Below are 23843 nucleotides of genomic sequence, written 5' to 3'. Positions count from 1 at the left end.
GATGTTGAATAATATAATAATTATATATAAACTTTTACCCAACATATATATTATACTATTGATTTGTATATATTATCTATAGAGTATGGACTGTCCCAAATTGCATGGTGAATATGTTATTCATGGTTCATTTGTTACTTACTTAAATGGTAAATGATAAAGTGAGAGTGATACATTATCTTTTGTCCTTTGTGAATATGTTACTATTATCAGATCTATTTTTGGTTGTGTACCATCCAAATCTACCTTTCACTTTCAACTTTCAACTATTTTTCATCCTTATTCTCATCCTCATCCATTCTTCATATTACGTTCCTTCATTCTTCCAATATGGCTGGGAAGTGTTGGCCCTCTGAAGCAGAGGTACTTACATATATACGTTTTTCTCACTCTGATCTCTAAACTTTCCTTCATTCTTATCTCCATACCTTACATAATTGCTTAATTCACTATACTAAACATAAATCGTGAGTGGAAACAGTTTAGGCTGCCTATCATGACCTTAGTACCCGAAAGGCTGAAGTCACACCAGCCTTTTTAATGAATAGGCAATTCGACATTGGTCTTATATTTGTGAATTTTAAGGTTGACTTATTAGCTTATTTAAAGGCCTATTAACCTATTTAAATATCTTATATTATAATGTGTTTTTAAAAATAGGCTAGGCCTGCAAAAAAATATTAAACAGTCAAATAGGCCACGTTAAGTCTGACGTATTTCCACCCATAGTGATAATGTTGTGTTTCTATTTGGAGTTGTTTGTTGATGTGAAATAGTTACATTGTTCTCTCGTTTAGCTACATATCGATTTCTGTGGTGAAGTCTTGTAATAATAATAATGTAACAGCCAATGAATAGCATAGAACCGCCCAATGGGACCCAAGGTTTTAAATCTGGGTTTGTGAGCGCTACACACCAATATGTCAAGTGGCCAAAACCGTGTAAGAGCCGCAATTGTGACCGCATTGAACACAAATGCCCGCAATTGTTTGAAGCGTCAAGGTTTTCGAAGTTCCTGAAACCACTATGGAAACTATTTTTTCAAAATTTGCTGTACCGGTACCATGTACCATGTATGGCAATATGGATGAGAGAATGTATCTTGTGTTTTAGATTTAATCTGGCATTGGTTACTCTGCCACTACACATACTACACATACTTTACTTATTTATTGCATTAGCTTACTTAATTCCTCCTTACACCACTTTAGCAGAGTAGGAGATTGGTAACTGCCACTATCATTTCTTGCATTTAGCTTGCTCTACAATGCAGTAATTTGCATTGGTGCATTTGTGTTGCCACTATCACTTGCTATTTAGTTCCTGTAATTTAAAAAAATGTATAAAAGGACATAAAAAAGGGCAACCCAGTGCATAAGGCTCTCACCAAAATTTAGTCAACTATTGTGATGGAGGTGGAAATAATTAAAAACTTAACATTTCATTCATTCAACTCTCTTAAGCATTGGTGATTAATCCATATGTAAACTGCAGCTAAACGAAATCAGAGAAATAGTTTCTGAAATGGCAAGGGTGAATAAAGAGGAAGTTCAAGTAGTAGTATCCCCCTATCGTATTTGTCCTTTGGGGGCACACATTGATCATCAGGTACTTTAATATATCTGTATGTTGTATTGGTGCAAATGAAACTCATTATTCATCTTCAGCAAGTTTTATAGGATACTTGTGACTAAGCAATATGCACTAGAACACTATGGCCAGGCAAATAATTTTAACCTGTTCGATTATTGAGCAATGTTCTCACAAATTCTATTTGAAATTCAAATGAGTCCTCTTGCACTTTCCTTTGGTATTTGAAGGGCGGGTCTGTTGCTGCAATGACAATCAATAGAGGAATACTTCTTGGGTTTACCCCTTCTGGTAGTAGTCAGGTAAACTCGATAATTTTCTCGATATACAATCTTGAAAAAACATTGAGAAAACATCTGGGCATTTCCTTTGTTCAACTAGTAATGGAAACATTATCGTTATTATTCACGATGCTTTTATTTGTTAAATGAATGATTCCATGTGAATTTTCTTATAGGTTGTAATTCGTTCAGGACAGTTTAAAGGAGAAGTTGAGTTCAGGTTTGTGGTAATTGATCATAAGGCTTGCTGTTTTCCCTGTTGAGCTAATTACTTGTTGACATATTAACTGTCATTCTGATCTTTGGCTATTCTCCTTTTCATTGCATAATGTTATTATCTTGAACTTACTAAATAGAATTATGTAATTTGCTGAACTTGAGTTATAAAGTATTGATATTTGATAGAGTTGATGAGATTCAAAAGCCAAGGCAAACCACTCTGTTAAAAAAAGAGAACGGCACAAAGGATTCTTCTGAGCTAAAAGAACAATGTTGCTGGGGGAGTTATGCTAGAGGAGCCGTGTATGCATTACAGAGCAAGGGAAACAATCTTTCTAAGGTAAGAGATAATGCCATGAAGCTTCACCTTTCTGTCATCACTTGATTATGCTAAGCTTTTGTTATACATACATCAGAAGAATAGCATCTCTCTACGATATTCTAGTTCAATTTGTACTTTTCACTTTGAATATGAGAATGATAGGATATGACAATAGTTTTCAATTTAATATCTAGACTCTGCAGTGTAGTTTACATAGGCCTGAATTATTGTTTAAGAGGCATGCTGGCGCCTAAGCTCCGTCTTCTGTACATTTTTTCAGAAAAGGATCCATCCATTCTATATTATGATATTATTGTAGTAAACCTTATAGCAACAGGTTGTTGTCAACTTCCATATGAGTGTTTTGTGGAACAATCAGCAAATTAAACTTAGATCGTAGTCCTTTTCATGATTACTTGTTCCTGTGATTAAAATTAGAAATATTCCTTATCACTTAGAATTTACAATCAATTCAGCTATGTATGCTTGCATATGCCAGGAAGATATGATCCTTAACTTCTTTTGAGGTGATTAATATGGTTATTTCACTGAGTATTGTATTCATCTTCTATGACTTGTTTTCAGCATAAGTCTAAAAAGCTTAAGGTTAATTTGGTGAACATAATTTTCACTTTATGGTGAGGTTGTACCTTTTCTTATTTGAATGATGGCATGTGAATGTATCATAAAACTGAAAAGTTGTTTCAATGATCACTTAGCATAGAGGCCAACTTAACTATACAAAAGAGAGTAAATAGCTTGAGAATAACCACAGGATTACCAAGATTTATGGTAATCAGAAATGGACTGAAATCGAGAGACTGGTTGGTTTATTTGCCACGCATAAGCAAGCACTAAATAAAGACACTTAGATATCAGCAAAGTCTAAGAGAAGAACAAATGGAGAGGATTTGTAAATGATTCTTGATCATTGATTAGGTGGGTTGGATGTAATGGAAATTTTCTTTAATGGATTTGGTGGTTGCTTATTTCTGTTCATGCAAGCATACTGTTTCTGTTCATGCAAGCAATACTGTTTCTTGAAAGTAAACAATGACTGGTTTGTCAGCTCGATCCTGGCAGTGGTTCTCAATTAAGTGTCATAAGGGGGTGCAATTTTGAACATCTTTTCGCCGGCCTTATGGCCGGAATATAAGAAACTATTTGTGGTTTATTTTAGTTTTCTTGTACTATAAGTCACTGCATAAAAGTTATTTCCATTATTTTGTAATGTATACCACCCATCCTCTTCAAAATGTTTACAGGGTATCATAGGATACATACGCGGTTCTGATGATCTGGACAGTTCAGGCTTAAGCTCCTCTGCTGCAGTAAGATAGCAATTTCTCCTGCCTACTTTCTCTTTCTCTGGTCCTTAAAATTATTAAAAGTGTGATTCAATGGGCCTTACAATGGTAATTGAAATGAAGTTCATGACAAGAGCATAGAGCTAATTTAGGTTCTTAAGCAAGATTTATTTTTCAGTTTATTGAAAAAATCATTATTTCATCAACAATATTAATCCTGCTATCAGTAGGAACTATATAGGACATGGATACATAAAACAACAACAACAATAACCAAACCTTAATCTCATAAGGTAGGGTTAGCGGTGCACATGGATACACAAAGGAAAAAATGGTATCGATGACTAAGATTGCTCCCTCGGGTTTATCTTTCTTCCCATTAACTCTGAATGACTAATAAATACCCTAATTAGTAATTACAACTAGTTTCAAAAATATATTATCTCTTTATCTATATAATGTTAATATCCATCATGCGAGCCTCGGAGCAACCATAAGGTTGGTTGTCTTGTGACTTGGAGGTCATAGGTTCAAATCCTGGAAACAGTATCTCTCTTCATTTGCAGGGTAAGACTACGTACATATCTTGTCCATTGGGGTGCCCTTTAATCCATTATTTTGACCCTAATCTCAATTATTTTACGCTTATAGGCTCCACGTTTCGGAAAAACCATGAGATCCCTCATGGCTGGTGTTTTGGCAAGTGTTCATTTTTTCTGATATTTTTGGGAGGATTACAACTTTCATTGTTTGACAGGTTGGAGTAGCTTATCTGTTGGCCTTGGAACATGCAAATAATATAAACATGTCTCCCATAGAAAATGTTGAATATGATAGGTATGTTTATCCATGTACTAGGAGACAGTGGCAATGCAATCTTCTTCAACCATGGACACATGTTTGAATGGTTATTTGTTTATTGGGAAAGAGCAATATTATTTTCAAACACCACTTACATTTCTGTTACACCTCTTTATTCTAGGTAGTACTCATAGTAGTCTGCTGGGTAAGTAGCAAATGCTTCTAAAATATGTTATCATCAAAGTTTGGGAGTTAAGTTGCCACCATAAATTAAAAAGGCCTAGACCCTCACCCTTTCGGTCACTGTGATTAAGATATGCTACTGAGTTATTTTCTTAAATTTATAGTGATATCATATCAGAGTTACTAAATGTTACTTTTCTTATTATAGGTTGATTGAGAATGAATATTTGGGTCTGAAAAATGGCATAATGGACCAGTCAGCCATGTTACTTTCAAGCCATGGTTGTTTGATGTCCATGAATTGCAAGGTAACATTTGGATTAATGTCTTGTTGCATGTTCTAAATGTATTTTTTTATTTGTTAAAAGCATATCTGTCATTTGCAGAATCATATCATCTGTGTGAATCTTCAGTGGCAAAACTTGATCACATTGCCTTTTGTCACTCAGTTGCAATCAATATCGTTTGTCTAAATCTTCAGTGACAATGTTTACATATTCATCTATCTATGTTCCTCACCCCCTAAGCAAGGAAAATTGGGAGAGAAAAGAACTTGATAAATGCTATAGGGAACTACATTTATCAATCAAAACATTTTCAATTCTACCACTGATTTGTATTATATGTTGTTATTGACATATATGAATAATTCCTTGTTCCACAAACTTGAGCTAGTTCTTTTTTACTCTGACATTGCTTTTTAATACACGCTTCAATCAAATATGATGATAAAAGTGTCTTTCTTTTGCATTTGGATAAGGATGTATTGGATATCGCTTACGGTATAAATTAACTAGTTTCCTCTTGATTTTGTTTTACATTAGTTTGGTATTAGTCACGTGATGACATTGTTTGAATCTATCTTGTAATCATACTCGATCATAGCATATGAGCATATGGGATTGATTCTTCTCATTCTTTCTTCGTTCTTACACTTGTGGCTTCTTTGGTTGAATCACTTTCTTTGAATTCCAAATGTCAGATAAATGATATAAAACCCTTTGAAATATAGTAAATACATTTTATATGTACACAACACTGTTGTCATTTTCATCATTATCATTACTCTGTTTCATGAGTTAATTTGGGATATGCAGACCAAAGATTACAAGCTTATACACCTACCAAAGGAGAAACAGTATGCAGAGAGTGGGCAACCCAAAGAAACAAAAATATTGTTGGCACTTTCAGGGTTAAAGCAAGCTTTGACTAGCAACCCTGGATATAATAGGCGAGTTGTAGAGTGTCAAGAGGCTGCGCGAATTCTGTTGGAGTAAGTTATTTTTTTCAAATTGCTTTAGTAGAGTTTTACTAATGAGTGTATATTGGTTAACAACTAACAAAGTACTTATTAAGATGCCATAAAAATTATTCCTGCTATATTCGTTAACAGCTTGATCCCGTCTCTTTATCCTAGCTACCAAATGAGCCTTCAATTTCTGTCTATGATGCCATAAAAATTATTTCTTTATATTCTGCAGGGCATCTGGAAATTATGAAGCTGAGCCCATCCTATCTAATGGCCAGTATCTTGACTTCTCACGTTTAAGCTTGGTTATATCTTTTATCATATCACTAACTGATCCAAGTTATTCTTTGTCTTTTCCATTAAGCAGTTGTCCCAGAAGTTTATGAGGCTCACAAGGTATACTAATAATTGCTATGCTAAAACCAGTATTATACAGAATTTTCCTTTCCTGGCTAATATGTATGATATAGTTTGCAACTATTGTCTTCTTGATGTTCTCTTTTGTGCAGGCTTGCGTGTTCAATAAACATGAAACATATAGCTAAATAAAAAGTTTTCTTTGTTCTAGGAATGCAATTTTGAGTATTATATAACTAAAGAAAACTAAGGAATGTACTTAATCAGCTTTCTTTTGATGCAATAAGATATCAAAGTTCTTCAATCATGCAATGTTATGCAAAGTTACTTTAGTTCCAGAAAGCCTTGAATAATAAACCGAGACTCGTAAAGCTGTAAACCATATAAACAAATTGAATTGGTATATATCAGTTTCATAATAAAGATTCTTCTCGAATTCTGAGTCTGAGCTCTTGGCTCGTAAACTGTCTGCCACATAAAGATTTAATTACTCAGCCTCTGAAGCTTTCTCAAATGAGGTAGGATGAGATTGAGAATCATATATTTCAATGTCTAATGAAGAGCAAATGTGATTTCCTGAACAATGATAAAGAGGAATAGGGCTTTACTTGATTTGCTAGGTAAAAGAAGTGATGATGGCACTTGAAGTTCTTTCAGAGTAGCTCATTTTTTGGTTGTATAGATACAATAAAATTTCCAGCAACCACAAAGTGTACTAGATATAGGCAATGTCACTCTGCACTTTCAAATCTTGCATTTTTTTAATGTTCAAAATGCCGATTACACTAGTGAAAAATGATTATGTTATCCATGGCAATACTTTCCTTATATGCTAGTCAATTAAGTTAATCTGCTATATATCACTTGTTCCAGGTGATTTACCAGTGTTCAATCCCACCTTCTTTTGTGTCATATGTATAATTTGAATTTCAGTTATGATTTTAGCATAACCAAGCAGTCCTACATTTTGTTTGTGCAGTGCAAATTAGAATCCAATCTAGCAAAAAGAGCAGAGCATTACTTCTCCGAGAATATGCGTGTTAAGAAAGGTACAATTTGTTGAATCATTTTTATTGATCTCTCAATTATGAGTTAAGTTTGTGTCCTGCTCATAGTCATTTCTATTTTGTGTTTTAATGTCATTTATTTAATCTTTATTTAACCCAGGAATTGAGGCATGGGCATTGGGCAAGTTTAAAGACTTTGGAGTTCTCATTGCAGCTTCTGGTCTGAGTTCTATTCAAAATTATGAATGTGGTACAGCCTAAACCCCAAAATTCAATTTTAGAATATTCTGAAATTCCATCTTTTTTACCCCTCCAAGATGAAAGTGACTTGCAATACTGGAAACCAATTACAGGAATGGATACATGTTTCTTATTCAGTTTTTCACTTTTCGATATCTACTGCTCATCATTCGATGAACAATCTGAGACTATTACAATTGACTGTTCTTGACTTGATTTTCTTCTAAAATGTTTTGCAACCTGAATTAAACACTTTTGCCATTTTTAATATGTAATGAAGGTGGGGTGGAGGTATTTATCAGTGATCATAAAGTGATCTAAGCTCAATGGCGAGCTTAGATGACATTCATATAGCTAGTTGCTGATGTATATTTGCATGTGTAGAGTAAGTTAATTGCTTCATAAGTGGAGTCATGCTGTTAAAAATGTCTTCAACCACTGCATGTTACTCAAGTTCACTTTACCATTGAGTTTGTGCACTCTAATTGCAGCTTTGCATACTTCGGGGTATAGTTCTTAATCAGCATGGTTCGAGTTACTAGTTACTATATACCTTTATAGTATCAGACTGCCCTTTGAATCTAACTATACCCAAAACTTGAGATGTTTGTTATGACAGATAATATAGTTTCATTTTGGTTTTAGCATTTAAAAGTTACAACTTGTACATTTTATACAACAGAAAACAGATGAAACTTGCATTCATGTAATTTTTACATAATTTGGTGTCTACCAATAACTAACCATTGATGATCATGTGAAATGATGTTTCTGCCAAGGTTCTGAACCTCTGATTCAACTGTACGAGATCCTTCTGAGGGCTCCCGGTGTATTGGGAGCACGGTTCAGCGGTGCTGGCTTTCGAGGGTGCTGTATTGCATTAGTTGAAGCTGACCTTGCAACTGAAGCTGCATCATTTGTCAGGAGAGAATATCTTGAGCTTCAACCTGAGTTAGCTAGCCATATAAGAGAAGATACAGCAGTGTTGATATGTGATTCTGGTGATTGTGCACGTGTAATTTGAACTGCTTTTGTGCTTTTACTTTTCATCTATTAATTCATTGAATATACTGCATTCTTTTCATCTTTGTGTATATCTATGTTCTTTTCTGTCTCTGCTCTTTGAAGATGTAATAACTAGAAAAGAAGAAACTAGTAAACTGGAAATGTAAATATAAGCTAATAAATCGACTATTTGTTTGATGCAACTACATAAATTTAAGCTAATGAAATGGTGTGGAGTTATTTTATCCTGTTCTAAATTTGCAACTTATTTTTCTCTCTGATTTTTACATTTTTTCTATCCTGAACTGGAACTGCCATCTGATTGTCACTAAGCTATATTAGAGAATAGATTTATTGTACACTAGCTGAGTTAAAAATGTATTCTCTTTTATCCTTTGTATTTTCGGTTTAGTAAGTTTGGCAAGGTAATGCTTCTGTGTTTAAGCTTTCAATGTAACCTATAAATACACTTTTGCCTCTTTTTGTTGTAACTAATTTTCACTTTCAATAAAATAGCAGTTACACTTTCTTCTTCTTCTCTCTTTTTCTTTTTTCTTTTTGACCTAATTCCCTTTCTCCTCTTCAATTTCTCGATCTTCTCATATGGTATCATTGTCATCTATGGATCCTCCAACCATTCTTGGCGTCTCACCACCTACATCACCACTGACTTCTTCTCCACTACAAGTCGTGTTGTCGCCACTGGTTCTTCCATCGCTGGCGATGAAACTCACGGAACATACTTCCTTGTGTGGAGGCATTTTATGATTGCAACGCTCACATCGACTCGCGGTAATCGATTTGTGCTTGGAACTGATATTCCTCATTGGTTCCTCTCCGACGATGATCGTCTCATCAACCATATTAATTCTGCGTACTTACGGTGGGAGGAACAGGATCAGGCAATATTTTCATGGATTCTAAACTCCTTATTGGAAAGCCTTCAACCTTGTGTTGTCGGTTGTACACTGTTAGAAGTAGGCCAAAACCTACTATTACTAAAGTGTACACACGGAGGCACAAACAGGGGGTGGGAAATAAATAAGCAAAGGGCGGGAAATAACTACTTTTTGAATTGGGTAGTTACTTAAGAAGTTATAAATAGAGGAATAAGCAATAGGAGAAGTAGTTTTTTAGAAGGTGCAAGTAGTTAAAGAATTGATTTCTCGAAATCAGTTAGGAACCTTGTAATCTTTCATTTCCTTTTTCTCTCAACTCACAATTCTCTCAATTTCGAATAAAATACCGGATTTAGGGTTTCCTGATCCGAGTAATTCATTGAATTCGTGTAATTTCTTCCTCAATTCTCTTTAATTCAGCACTAGTTCTAACACTAGTATCAGAGCACCGTTTTTGATGCCCTGGATTTTTTTTCCACGATTCCTTGAAGCTGCATATGAAGACGAGGAGTATGGCGAGATTGGCGGAAGAAAGGGAGCATGAAAGAGAGGAGATGCTAAGTCGGTTAGAGTTCGCAGAAGCTTTAGCAAAGAAGCACGAGGAACAAATTGCTGAATTGTTGGCTAGGGCTGGCCAAAATCTAAATTCTGAAAGCCCCTTGCACGAAGGAATGGGAAGTACAGAGGGAAGAGGAGAAGAATTAGGGCGCAAAGAAAAGTGGAGGAAGTTGGAAATACCAATTTTCGCAGGAGATGATGCATTTGGGTGGACATATAGGTTGGAACGATATTTTTCGTTAAAGGAGGTAACAGGAGCAGAGAAAATGCAAGCCACAATTATGGCTCTAGAAGGCAAAGCATTGAGTTGGTATCATTGGTGGGAGAAGTGTAACCCTAAACCGAATTGGGAAGGGTTTAAGATTGCGGTGGTAAGGAGGTTCCAACCATCTATGATCCAAAATCCCTTTGAGCAACTACTGTCTCTCAAACAAACAGGTGCAATGGAGGAATACATTGAAGACTTTGAAAAGTATGCAGGAGCAATGAGGTCAATAGACCAAGAGTTTGTGCGTGGCATCTTCCTGAATGGCCTTAAAGAGGAACTCCAAGCTGAGATACAACTATATGAATTAGGTTCCCTTTCTAAAATTATTCAGAAAGTATTGTTGATTGAGCAGAAAAATATGATGCTCAGTAAGAGGAACAACTATGTTTCTAACTCCAGAACCCCAAGAAGCTATAGGCAAGGGCCCTATTCCAGAACAGTAATAGTTGAGTCCAAAACTAATATGGATAGGAAGGTTGAGAGTGCCAATAGCAATGAAATCAGCAGGGGAGGTAAACTGCACCAAGGGGAAGAGGGGAACAGAACCAGGGGAGGGGAGTTTAAACAATTATCAAATGCTGAACAACGGAGGAAGAAAGGTTTATGTTTTCGATGTGATGAGCCTTATAACAAGGATCATCGATGCAAGAATAGACAATTCAGGCTGATCCTTATGGAAGAAGATGAAGAAGAAGAGTTGTAGAGTCAAGAAGATAGTTTGCAGTCTTTCAAATCACTGCATTTATTATTGTGTTCAATGTCAGGGTTCACTACTACAAAGTCTTGGAAGGTAGAAGGGATGGTAGAGGGGGAATCAGTGGTTATTTTGATAGATTGTGGAGTTTCCCACAACTTCACAGCCACTGAGTTGGTAGATAAGAGAAAATTTGCCATAGTGGACACAATTCCTTATTGTGTGGAGGTGGGAGATGGTCACAAGGTGAAATGCAGAGGGAAATATGCTCAGTTGAAGTTTCAAATGCAAGACTTGCAGGGGATCCAAGATATGGTCTTAGGCCTAGACTGGTTGGCAGGATTGGGGGAAATCAAAGTTGATTTTGGAAAACTGGAACTTCAAGCTAAGCAAGGAGAAAAGATGATTACCATCTTTGGGAGTCCACCTTTGGCTAAGACAAAGCTTCCATATAGAGCATTAATGCGAATTCTGAAGAAGGAAGGGGAATGAGTGATGGTTCAATGCCAACTTCATTCCAACAATCAAGGGGGTACAAGGAGGTTCCTCTACACCATTGGTGAAATTATTGGCAGAATTTGAAGATTTGTTTACATACCCTAAATGCCTACCTCCCATCAAGAAGCAGGATCATGTTATACACCTAATTGAAGGAGCTACAACCCCTAATCTCAGACCATACATATATCCTCATTACCAAAAAACTGAGATAGAAAGACTAGTAGGTGAAATGTTGGAAGCAGGGGTCGTAAGGCAGAGCGTAAGCCCATATTCCAGCCCCATTATTCTAGTCAAGAAAAAGGATGAGGGTTGGAGATTTCGTGTTGATTATAAGGCTTTAAATAAGGTGACCGTACCCAACAAATTCCCCATCCCAGTTATAGAGGAACTGTTAGATGAAATTGGGGGAGCCGCTGTTTTTACTAAGTTGGATTTGAAGGCAGGGTACCACCAAATTCGAATGAACTCTGATATTGACAAAACATCATTCAGGACCCATGAAGGGCACTACGAATTTGTGGCCATGCCCTTTGGTATGACCAATGCTCCGTCCACCTTTCAAGCCCTAATGAATGAGGTATTAAGACCCTTCTTAAGGAAATTAAACCTTGGTTTTTTTATGACATCTTGGTTTATAGCCAAAATGCAGAGTCTCATGAAAGTCATCTCAGGGAGGTATTGGAAGTTTTGAGAACAAACTCCCTAAAGGTCAATAAGAAGAAGTGTAGCTTTGCTCAAAACAGTTTGGAGTATCTAGGCCACATCATCTCTGATTCTGAGGTAGCAACAGACCCATCTAAGGTGAAAACCATGGTGACTTGGCCTATTCCTAAGGATGTGAAGGGATTGAGAGGATTCCTAGGACTAACAGGCTACTATAGAAGATTTGTACAAGGATATGGAAAAATAGCCAAACCCTTGACTGAGTTGCTGAAGAAGAGCAGTTTTGAATGGAATGAGGCTGCCACCTTAGCTTTCCAAACCTTGAAGAATGCTATGATCAACTTACCCGTCCTTGCAGTGCCCAATTTTTCTAAAACATTTATTCTGGAGACTGATGCATCTAGTAAAGGTCCTGGGGCAGTATTGATGCACGAAGGGAGGCCATTGGCTTTTTGGAGTAAAGGGTTATCAAACAGAGCCCAATTGAAATCCGTATATGAGAGAGAGCTCATGGCTCTGGTGCAATCTGTGCAGAAATGGAAAACTATTTGATGGGAAGACATTTTGTGATTAGAACTGATCAAAGAAGCTTCAGCCTCGTGTTGTCGGTTGTACACACTCGATGCTCTTGTGTTCATTGGTGCTCCTATTTCCCCTCTGAACACATCAATTATGTTCTTGATGGTCTTAATGAAGAATTTCAACCGGTTATAACTTCAATTGAGAGTCAAGTTGATTTGCCGATGCTACATGACTTGGAATCATTTTTGTTGACATTTGAATCTTGTCTTGAGAAAAACAAGTCCAAAGCTATTTCTAATGCAATATCTGCCAATGTTATTGCTGCTTCTTCTTCGATGTCACCTGATCTGATGTCATCGAAGCCATATCCGAGTTCTTCTTTCTCACCATCACCGTTGGTGCATTTTCCTTCAAAAGTGAGTAACTGATTACTCTGTGCAGATATATATGTTTTTCTGCATTTTTTCAAACTCATCTTCTTCCTCCTTCTCTCTCACTCGTGTAAACACTCTCAAATCTCTAAAATCTTCATTTTTCATTCATTTTGAGTGATTTTTGTGTCCATTCATATCACATTTTCAATTCTAAACACGTCTATACCATCATTTTCATGATTAGTAGACCAAATCAAAAAACCCAAATCTCCCTAACCCAAAAACCTAAAGACTTCAAAAACTCAATCCATGGCATCTTCTTCAAGAACAAAGAAGTAACACACTAACGTGACTCAAAAGAAGCAAGGGGCTTTATCATTTGAGTCTAACCCTCTGGATTTAGCAAGACTTCTCGCAAACGATGATCAACGCAAAGTCTTCGAAGAACACTTCCATGGACGAACCATATTTACTCCAAAATTTGGTAATGTCGGGAACCTTGAGTTCGAAGATTTTCTTTTCCCTTATCTTTTATGGCAACAAAACCGTTACAATTTTTGTTGTGAATCAAATGATATTTATCTTGAACTTGTTAGAGTATTTTACTGCAACTTGAACTTCCAGAAAAACCTTCTTACTTCCTACGTAAAAGGAAAAGACATTGTTTTGTATTTAAAAACTTTTAGTTCATTGTGTTGTAACATACCCACTCAAGGTAGCACAACGGGTTTCGGCCTTGTTTGTGAATGGTGTAACTCTGATCGAAAGGATTTTTACTATCCTCTGTGTAGAATATCAAAAGGGGAAATAGAAATGCATAAGCAACATGGCTTTGGTGAGACTGTTAAGAATAGAGATATCCTATCTACTGGACATCTCAAACTTGAGGACCATTTGCTTCCTTACTTTCTGAGCTATATCATTTTGCCTAAATTTTCAAACCATTCTTAAATTAGTGACATAGAACGTCAATTGATGTATGCTATGAAGTATAACATCAAAATCAATTGGGCTCAGATGATAATGAGACAAATGTGGACTATTCGAGGATCTTAAAGCCCCTTGCTCTATGCAATCTTCATAACCAAAATTCTTGAACATTTCGGTGTTTCTAGTGCTGGTGAAACCAAGGTCTCTATTAATCTTCGTGAAAGCCACATTGATGTGGAAGTGATCCACAAAATGGGCTTCTCTTTCACTCCTGAGCACACCTATAAGCATATAACTGATATACCAACTGCTCATATTGATCAGTCAGAACCTGTCCCTCATAACCCTCCTGAACTTCAACCTTCTGAGTTTCATGCTCAATCTTCCTAATCTGATGCCATGCCTTCAAATCAGATGATTATGGATGAGTTTTTCTCTCTTCAAGGCTACATCACTAACCGGATGAATGCTATTGATGCTCAGAATCAACAAATCTAGTTTAAACTTCATCGTCTCTCTTATAAGATGAGTAGCATGGACATTGATGAAGACAACTCTGAGCCTGAGTCTTACATTATCTTTGTTGTTAGGATTTTCATGGCTTTTGGACAAAATTTGCTATTATATTGTTTTGTTGTTGCTGTTTGCTGAACAAATGTTTGATCATCTTTTGTTTTATGTTATGCATTTCTATGTTTGATTTATATCTTATATATGAATATGTATGTTGTATATATATATATATATATATTGTGCTGGAAACTCTTGGCTTTTCTTCTTTTTGATGAAGTCAAAAGGGATAGAAAAGTTAGGAGAAGTGTATTTTCTGTCAAATTTCTTTCAAGCTCATAACTCTAAATGAAAGGGGAACATACAAAATAGGGAGAGCATACTCACGTCATCTCAACATATCTCAAAGTATGTTGCTCTCAGAAAACTACACTGTTCAAGAAGATATTGGTTTGTCATTATCAAAAAAAGGAGATTGTGAAGAAGATCTTTGCTCCTAACCTTGGCACGGTTTTGATGAAGACACCAACATCACCAAAAAGAAGAAAAGGAAGAATACTTATGAACACAAAGAAGACAAAGTTTCAAGACAAATTAGTCTACGTCTAAATAGGTATTTCTATCCTATACTCTCGAATATACAATAGTAGAAATGAAAACTTTCCTAAATGGGAAAAACTGTCAAAAATAGAAATCAAACTTAACAGCTAAAACTAATTAAAAAAGGAAAGTTCAATAAAAAGAGATATTAAGCCTAAACTAATGGATCTAATGATTTACCTATTTATCAGAATATTGATTCAACAATAACTTACCAACTTATCCACTGTATTTGATTTGATAGAGTGATGGACTTCTCGGTCGGTAATCATTTTTAGCAGCCCACACTTCTATTATATCGTACTCATTAACTTTTCAGGTAGTAATTTTTACTATATTCATGGTGTTTGATCGCATACACGTTTGGTGTGTAATCATTGACTATAATGATTGTGTTATTCCTCTCCCAAATCAATTCTTCCTCATTTTCCATAACGACCTCAGTTCTAGAAAATGACATCATATTCTACCTTATGTTGATGTCCTTGAACATAAACCTTGACCACAACTAGTTTATCCAAATAAATCTCCACATAAACCCTTGCAAATTTACCACACCCCACCATCTTAGTATCTACGTCTAGGTTTACAGGTTTACTCATGATTGAGCCAATAGGAAAAAGGAAATTCTTCTCATAGTACGAATGATTCAAGCCTATTAATATTCTGATTGAGCCAAAGCATGATAATGATCAAAGATCATCCATTAACCAACTTCTACCACTTTATTCTGATCTACCTCGTGATCAAACTTTACCGTAAAAAACAATTATGAACACAAAACCATCATCCACTCTTTCTATTCTAAGGGTTTGTGAGGAGGCATTCGACTATTGCGGTTGCCATGATCACAAAAACCATCATCCACTCTTTCTGTTCCAATTTTCCACTCTCTATTGTTTCATAGAGTATATAAGGGAAATCACTATAGAATCATGTGTTGTTTTTTAGTTTGAATTCTTTAACAAACCACTCTTTAACAATTTCCCTTATAATTATCTCGTATAATGATCCCACCCACTAACCAGCCACCTTTCAAGCTTTGCAGTCTTACACAAATTCTCCTCCTCCAACTTCAACCACAACCCACCATCTCCCAAGTGCTTGAATCTCACTCAAAGCTCCTATCTTTTCCACCTAACCATATTAATTCCTCTTTTACTCTCCAATTCTCTTTCCATGATCATCAAAAATTTGATTAAACAATAAGATTAAGAATAAAAAAAACCTTACATCATAGACTTCATTCAACATGGATGGTTTTGGTTATGATCCTTTGTCTTCAGCATTGTCTTCAAGAAAACCAACACAAATTCCAACCAATGACCATGAAGATGAACAACAAGATCCTCATTTTTTTCATCAACAACATTTCTTCTCTTCTTCATTATCATCACCATCATCCCACAAACTTCTCTTCATCCCTCTCATCCTCATCACATGTATTTATCTCCCATCAGCTTTTCCCTTTGCCTTTATCTTCTTCTCCTCTCCCTCACCGAAAAACAACAAAACCAGAAACATCAACATCCAATTCTACTCTCACTGTTTCGTTAGCATGTCCTCTCACAAAGCTTAAACACCTTGTAATGGTATTCATTTCCTCTAATGGGTTTAGATTTGGTTACCAATTCAAAACCTTTTCACATAATATTGGTCATTTGATTGAAAATGTAACATAAGCTGAAAAAGGTTTGATACCAGTTTTCCCATCATTAATTTTCCCTAACCATTACTCTATTGCCACAGGACTCTACCCTTCTTACCATGGCATAATAAATAACCATTTCATTGATCCACTCTCTGATGAAGTATTTAAATTGAGAGCCATGACCCTAAGTGGTGGCTTGGTGAGCCTCTTTGGGAGATTGTTGTCAACATTGGGTTGAATGCTTTTACTTATTTATGGTCAGGTTCTGAGGTAAATATACGTTATTAGACTTGTGATGTTAAGCATTGTAGTCATTATAATGGTTCTGTTCCTTTTGAGGATAAGGTTGGTGTTGTTCTAAAGTATTTTAATTGCTTAGTCATGAGGTTCCTCACTTTATGAAACTTTATTTTGAGGACCCCGATCATCAGGGTCATCAGTTGGACCTGATGACCTTGAGATCACACGAGTAGTTGCGAGAATCAATAGCATGATTGAGAGGTTAATTAGTGGTTTGGAATAAAGAGGATTTTTTAGGATGTTAGTATTATTATGGTTGGTGATCATGGAATGGTTGGTACATGTGATAAAAAGTTGACCTTTGATTACTATACCTAAAAATTGGGTAGTGTCTTATGTTCCAATACTTGCAATTCATCCACCTTCTGGTTTTACAACATCTAATCTCATTGCTAAGATGAATGAAGGATTGGGTTCAAATCATAGAAATAGGATTCGCTCAATTAGACTGAGAACCACGAATTGATTCGTGTCTATTGATTCGCGGTTCTTTTGTGAACTGATTCTCTTTGATTCCTTCCTTACCTTTTTGTTAGAAATGAACCAAAGTTTTCACCTAGAATTTCAGTCTAAGAAAGAAAAAAGAAGGAATTGGGATGGCAAAATGACAATAAGAACGGTACTAAAAAGCTATTGAAAAAAGGGAGTTATAATCTCACTCACCAAGAGGAAGAGGGAGATAATGGGAAGATCAAGATAAAAAATACTCACTCAGCAGATGAGAAGCATGCGAGAAGTCACAGAAGGATATCACTCAAGAAAATATTTGTTGGTGTAATTGTTTTAGAATATAATAATGATAAAAGGGTGCCTTAAAAAATGAGATTTCTTAATACTATAATGATTCTTCCGTTTTCAATGAAATTATGCCTTAAAAATGAGAATTGTTTAATGTTTGCACCATTTGAAATTTTAGCCATTATTGCATGTGGGGTAATGAAAATTTGCCTTAAAAACATGAAGTATTTATTGTTTCTGCCGTTTTGATATTTCAGTCAGTATAATACATAGTGTAAAGGAATAAAAGTTAGAGTGGATTACAGCGTGTTTAATTTTAATTGTAGTGGGAAAGTGACACTAATTATCTTGAAAAATAAAGGGAAACAAATATAATAAAAAAGAATGAACCTGGACCTGAATTTGTTTTCTCATTTATACAAAGCAAAACGAAATTTTTTATTTTTTTTTACATAATAAAAATATATATTGAAAATGTAACTCTACTATAAATACAAAGTACCACTAACTTAAAATATAGATAAATTAAAAATAAATACAATTATAAAAAAATAACTTTACAATGAACTATTTAAAGTTATATTAAAATAAATGTAATATATACACTTTCACTTTCGATATAAATATTTATATACATTTAGTAATAATTAAATAATTTAAGAATATTTAAGGTAGCAGTGTACAAATTACCAGTATAGCAGATAATTGCGTTCCAAGTGACTATAGTTTGGGTAAAGTTGAGAATGTGAAGAATTTGAGGGTGTTTTGAAGGAAGATCTTCATTGTAGGCTTCAATATATGGGGAGTGATCGAATTCCACCGATAATTGGTCTGATTGAAGAAGGTTTCAAGGTTGAGCAAAAGAAAACAAAGCACAAAGAATGTGGTGGTTCACATGGTTATGAGAATGTAGTTTTCTCTATGAGGTTCATTTTTATTAGGCATGGTCTTCAATTTGGAAAAGGGATAAAGATACCATCATATGAGAATGTTTAGATTTATAATTTGATTACTTCTATTATTCAAATTAAGGGTGCACATAATAATGGATCTGCCTCATTTGTTGAGTCTGTGCTTCTACCTGGTGCATAGAAATGTGCAAGTTTTGATAGTTAACCTCAGAGAAGAAGCAGCGAAACAATGGTGAGTAAAATATGCTTAGATCATAAATATAAATTTTCTGAGACATTGCAGATAGAATAGGTATAGTTAGAGTTTTAAATTGTTGTCGTGGTAAGAATTATTTGTTATTAATTTTTTGACTTAGATATGGTTCAATACAGTTGTATTGTATACTGATGTAGGCATATCATTGTGATTCGTGGTCATACTGCAATATGGTGGCCCATTATGTCATCATGTAATGTGATCCACAATTTAAATACGGGTATCATGTGTCTTTACAAGGAATGCCTGAATTAGTCATGTGTAGGTTGGACATAAATAATAAAGGTATTTCCATGTATTTAGTTTCAGTTTTGTTTGTTTTCAGCTGCAAAGGTAGAAGGCAAACTTAGCTTTAAGAATGTTTTATTTTGGATTTCTATACAATCACATAATTTTAATTTTCTTCAAATAGAATGAGATCGATATTTGGATGTTAAGTTTTTTCTCATGTTCCAAATATTTTTACTTTGATTAAATTTTGATTAGGATTCTACTAGAACTAAATTATTTCTGTCTTTAAATTATGTTGCTTTTATATCCCATATTTGTTGATTCATCATCCTTTCTGATCACTTCACTTCCACATCACTATCATAATCTATATGAAGCTTAAAATTCAATAAATGCCCTCTTAAAACTCATTTTTTTTTAAATTCTCCGGTATGCATACCTCTGATAGGTAATATCAAGTGTGCAAGTCTTATAATTGAGATAAAAATTTAATACTAAATAATCACTTTGGTCCTTAAAAGTTTTTGCGTGTCCCAATTTAAACTCCGAACAAATAAAAAAACAAATTAGTAATCAATGATTACGAAGGTAAGTCAAAGTAGTCTCTATTAGATGTCATAAAACATGTTTAAAATGATTAATTTGACCAACATTTCATATTTTTACAAAGTTTTTTTGCCTTTTCAATTTTTGAGGTTCCAACACATGAAATTTTTTAGGACTATTTACTCAAACTTTAATTCAGTAGTAGCTATATTGGCTTGCAAAACCTCCAATTTGTTTGTAAACTCTGCGTTTAGAAAATGAGAATTCTCATGGATGAAGATCTTCTATATTTATTGGTGTCTCCAATGATGTACCAAGTCAATCAAAACGTATTACTTAATTGGGAAAAAATTATAAAAACATAAATTAATGTTTTATATTATTTTGGGAAATGTTATTGGCTAGGGACATAGGGAAAGAGTCTTTTAGGGATATAGGATCCTTGTTCAATTCTAAGTGTTAAAGCTCTTATACAATATGGTAGGATTGTATTAGTATATGGTTTTTGAGTTGGCTCATATTGTCATAGTTTTTATGATAAACTAAAGAGTGAAATATTTATGCACCGACAGTGTAAAAATATATATACAATCAGGGCATCATTCATCCTTTATTTTCATTATTTTTTTATGAAAAGTCAATAATAATAGAGAATGAATGATGCATGATACAATGATAGTGTAAAAATCTCTTACAATATCAATATTTATATCTTTTTCTCTAAACTAAAATCAAACATAGAAAAGTTTCATGTACTAAAACAACAAATTGGTCAACTTTCACTCAAGAAAAACATATTCAAGTATAATAATATGCATGACTTTTAAGATCCTAAGCAAGCTTAAAGACCTATTTTTTATTCTTACTTTGTTCCAACATGGTTATTCGGGTATCTCATGTGTTCGGATAGTCCTCTTTCCTAACCGACCAAGATCCGGACAAAACAAGGTAGTTGATTTCACATGCCCATTGACTGGGCCTGTTAAGTCAGGTTTGGGACCACTTCCGCCTGACACACTGCTAACAACACACTATCACACCGCCTGCAATCCCACCTACCCCCGCCAACACGACAAGGACAAAGTACAATACGACTACCAGACCTACCATATGCGATAAGTCAACTATAAATAGATTACGACTCTACAAAGTTGACGACACGAAAAACCTTTTCAGGTACCTCCACTAGCTGGTCCAAGACAACCTCCATTCAGATTTCAGACGAACTCTTACCCAAATATTTGAAGAAGTCTTACCTGGACCTCCAGTCCGACCAAACCGTTCATCCACGAAAGAACATACTTGATTTTTTATTAGAACTTTGATGAAGATGTATTTAATCGGTTCCTCTTTGATATTTGTACTTGATAGAGTAGTTAGCCATTTTCTCATAGTTGTAAGCAATACATGGCCAATTTTGAAAATGAGATTGTTCTCATTGCCCTGAATGGCTGAATGTTAAACAAGTCATAATTCCAAGCAAGAAATCATGCAATCCAATGATCATTGTAATCAATATTATGAAATCCGAGTCGGACATCAAACTAGAAGAGGTCTCGTATTAGGTTTAATCGGTTTAAACGGTTAAATTGTTCGGTCTGACCGGGTGATTCCGTATGTAATTAATAATTTTTATATATATTTATATATAAATATAAAACTCTATATAATTAATAATTATGTATAATTATATTGAACTAATATTTATTCATCTTTTTTGGGACCATAGTAAAATAAAATATTATAGTAGTGTTTTATTTTTCTTATTTTTAAGTGAACTGTTTGTTTTACATCCAGGTTAATTTGGTTTAATCGAGTTTAGCATGGTCGGACCGGATTTCCCTGGTTCAAAATGGTCCAACTTTCATTCGATTAAGACTGCAAATTATAACCGTTTTCAAGTCTGGTCAGTGGTTAGACCGATCGGACCATTCTGTCCGGTCCAATTTTCACAATACTAATTGTAACATAGAGGATTCCAAATCCAACAAACCAACTAAGGTTGCCATAAAAATGAGCTTGTATTTTGTATTGCTTTAGATGATGTTCATCTAATTGATCTGCAGCTTTAACGAAAGGCTTGTCCCCACCTTATCCAATCACGATTTATTGGGATTTGCTTGAAATATAGGATTCTTATAATAGTATCACATCCCAAAGGAGATGAATTAGAATATAGAGAAAATGATCTTATATATTGGACTCAAAATCTTATTATAACTTGTATTGTGTGTTAAAACTTGTAATTTTTATTCTCTGATAATATTTTAGTTGATGCTAATTGAAACCGTTAACAAATTGAAATTGTCTTATAATATTCTATTTATTCTATATGTTTTATTTGATTGTTGAATAACGATGCACAATAATTATTTCCGCTATACCAACCGAACTATATAGTGAGACAAAGAACAATATGATTTATTGCCAACTTCGCACTGAGAATTGGTCAAAGAAGGAAGCATAGCTGATAGTGTTAATACACCTTGTCCCTGTTATTCATGTTATAAAAAAAGAATAATCCCGGACTAGCATAAAAACAATGTATCAACACATTATTAGAAAATGAATCCTTATATATGTACCAAAAAGATGAATCCCTTATTTCTTATGTTTTTTAAAATGAGTGCATATTTCATGCAACTAAAAATTTATACATAGTTATTCACTATTCATTTAGACTATTTTTTTAAAAATTAATGGTAATTAAATATGAATGATAGATGATGTAGTAATAAATACAAAACTAATTCACCACCATGTATACATTTTTTTCCTTTTAAAATAGTTTGAAGTTGAGTATTCAGTATTAACCTTATTCAGACACTTCCATACTCAAATTCAAATGTTGATACACAGCCCTCAAACTCTAAATGGTGTTTGTTATTTTATTCATTTCAATTATTCCATGTTGAAAAATCATAGATTATTTTTTCAAATATAAATTAGATTAATATTTTTATATTTTGAGTGTTCTATGGACAATTAATTAATATTTATAAATTTGAATTTTATATTTCCTAAAAACTATATCCTCAAAAGATCACTGATATAAATGTAGACCATATGATATTTGTTTTATTTTATATGTAGATTATTATTATTATTATTATTATTATTATTATTATTATTATTTGTCTCATGCCCGTGCATGTTTGTGTCTTTCACAATTTCTATTTTTTTGTTTTAAAGTAACATTTGCATCTATCATTATCATTATCATTATCATCATCGCTTTGACCACCACCCTCTAATGATCATCATCCTCTAATGACCACCGCCCTGTTCATCATAAACATCATTATCACTATCATCATTGTAACCATTCTAGCCACCACCACCAACATGGTGATGATAATTATTATCCCAACCACCACCCTTAATATTACCACATTATCCATTACCCTAATGACTATTTCTATCGCAATCGCCACCATGACCACAACTTTTGTCCCAATTACCAAGTAATCGATGACCACCAGTATCATAATTACTCTAACTATCATCTCAACCACTATTCTCCCAACAATCACCATCTTCTGGTATTGCTATCATCACTAAGCTTAACACCTTGAGCACCACCATGACCTTCATAAAATGGGATGAGTCATATTAAACTAAACTGTATTTTTAGGGAACAAATTAAACTTATTGACAAATACATTTTAGAGACTGAACATGTATTATTATATGTCACAAACTAAAATGATGAGTGATTACACTCTCATGTAAGTAACTATTTACTCTTATATTATTAGTATGTAAAATATACAGTAATTATAAAGAGATCAATCAATGAAAATAAAGTTAATCAATGTAAAAATGTCAAATGTGAAAGGTGGAATATAAGGATTATTCCACTCCTCAATGTCAAGTAATTTATGTTGTATATAAAATATGAGTTTTATTATTTCAATATCAATCGAAGTCTACCTAATTAGTTTCATTTGCTTCCTTCTATAAAACTTTGTTCATTAAAAAATTACTTGAACATCAAAAAACTTTGACATTGTATGAAATTATTTTTTTCTTTTACATGTTTTTATATTTCCTATGTAATTTTAGTTGAATATTTTCAAAAGAAAAACTTCATGCCACTTTTTAAATCCAAACTTTCATATCAAAATACG

At 34.2% G+C, this 23843-nt stretch overlaps 1 protein-coding gene and 1 pseudogene across 2 annotated transcripts; both read left to right on the top strand.

Moving 5' to 3' along the window:
• On the top strand, positions 250–8759 carry LOC109330460 (galacturonokinase-like). Of its 2 annotated transcripts, none has more exons than XM_019564636.1 (14): positions 250–363; positions 1495–1608; positions 1821–1892; positions 2048–2091; positions 2277–2430; positions 3678–3743; positions 4477–4556; positions 4912–5011; positions 5801–5976; positions 6185–6225; positions 6320–6348; positions 7289–7358; positions 7477–7566; positions 8336–8759. In XM_019564636.1, the coding sequence occupies exons 1-14, from the start codon at positions 331–333 to the stop codon at positions 8578–8580; spliced, it is 1314 nt and encodes a 437-aa protein (XP_019420181.1). In that variant the 5' UTR covers positions 250–330; the 3' UTR covers positions 8581–8759. The 2 variants fall into 2 exon arrangements, with proteins under 2 accessions (XP_019420181.1, XP_019420182.1); XM_019564637.1 differs by having other exon boundaries at positions 317–363; positions 1464–1608.
• Positions 12696–18861, top strand: LOC109330945 (annotated as a pseudogene).

This window comes from Lupinus angustifolius, chromosome LG17 (genome assembly GCF_001865875.1).
Source record: "Lupinus angustifolius cultivar Tanjil chromosome LG17, LupAngTanjil_v1.0, whole genome shotgun sequence".
NCBI classification, from domain to species: Eukaryota; Viridiplantae; Streptophyta; class Magnoliopsida; order Fabales; family Fabaceae; genus Lupinus; species Lupinus angustifolius.
This window is presented reverse-complemented; position numbering and strand designations above follow the sequence as displayed.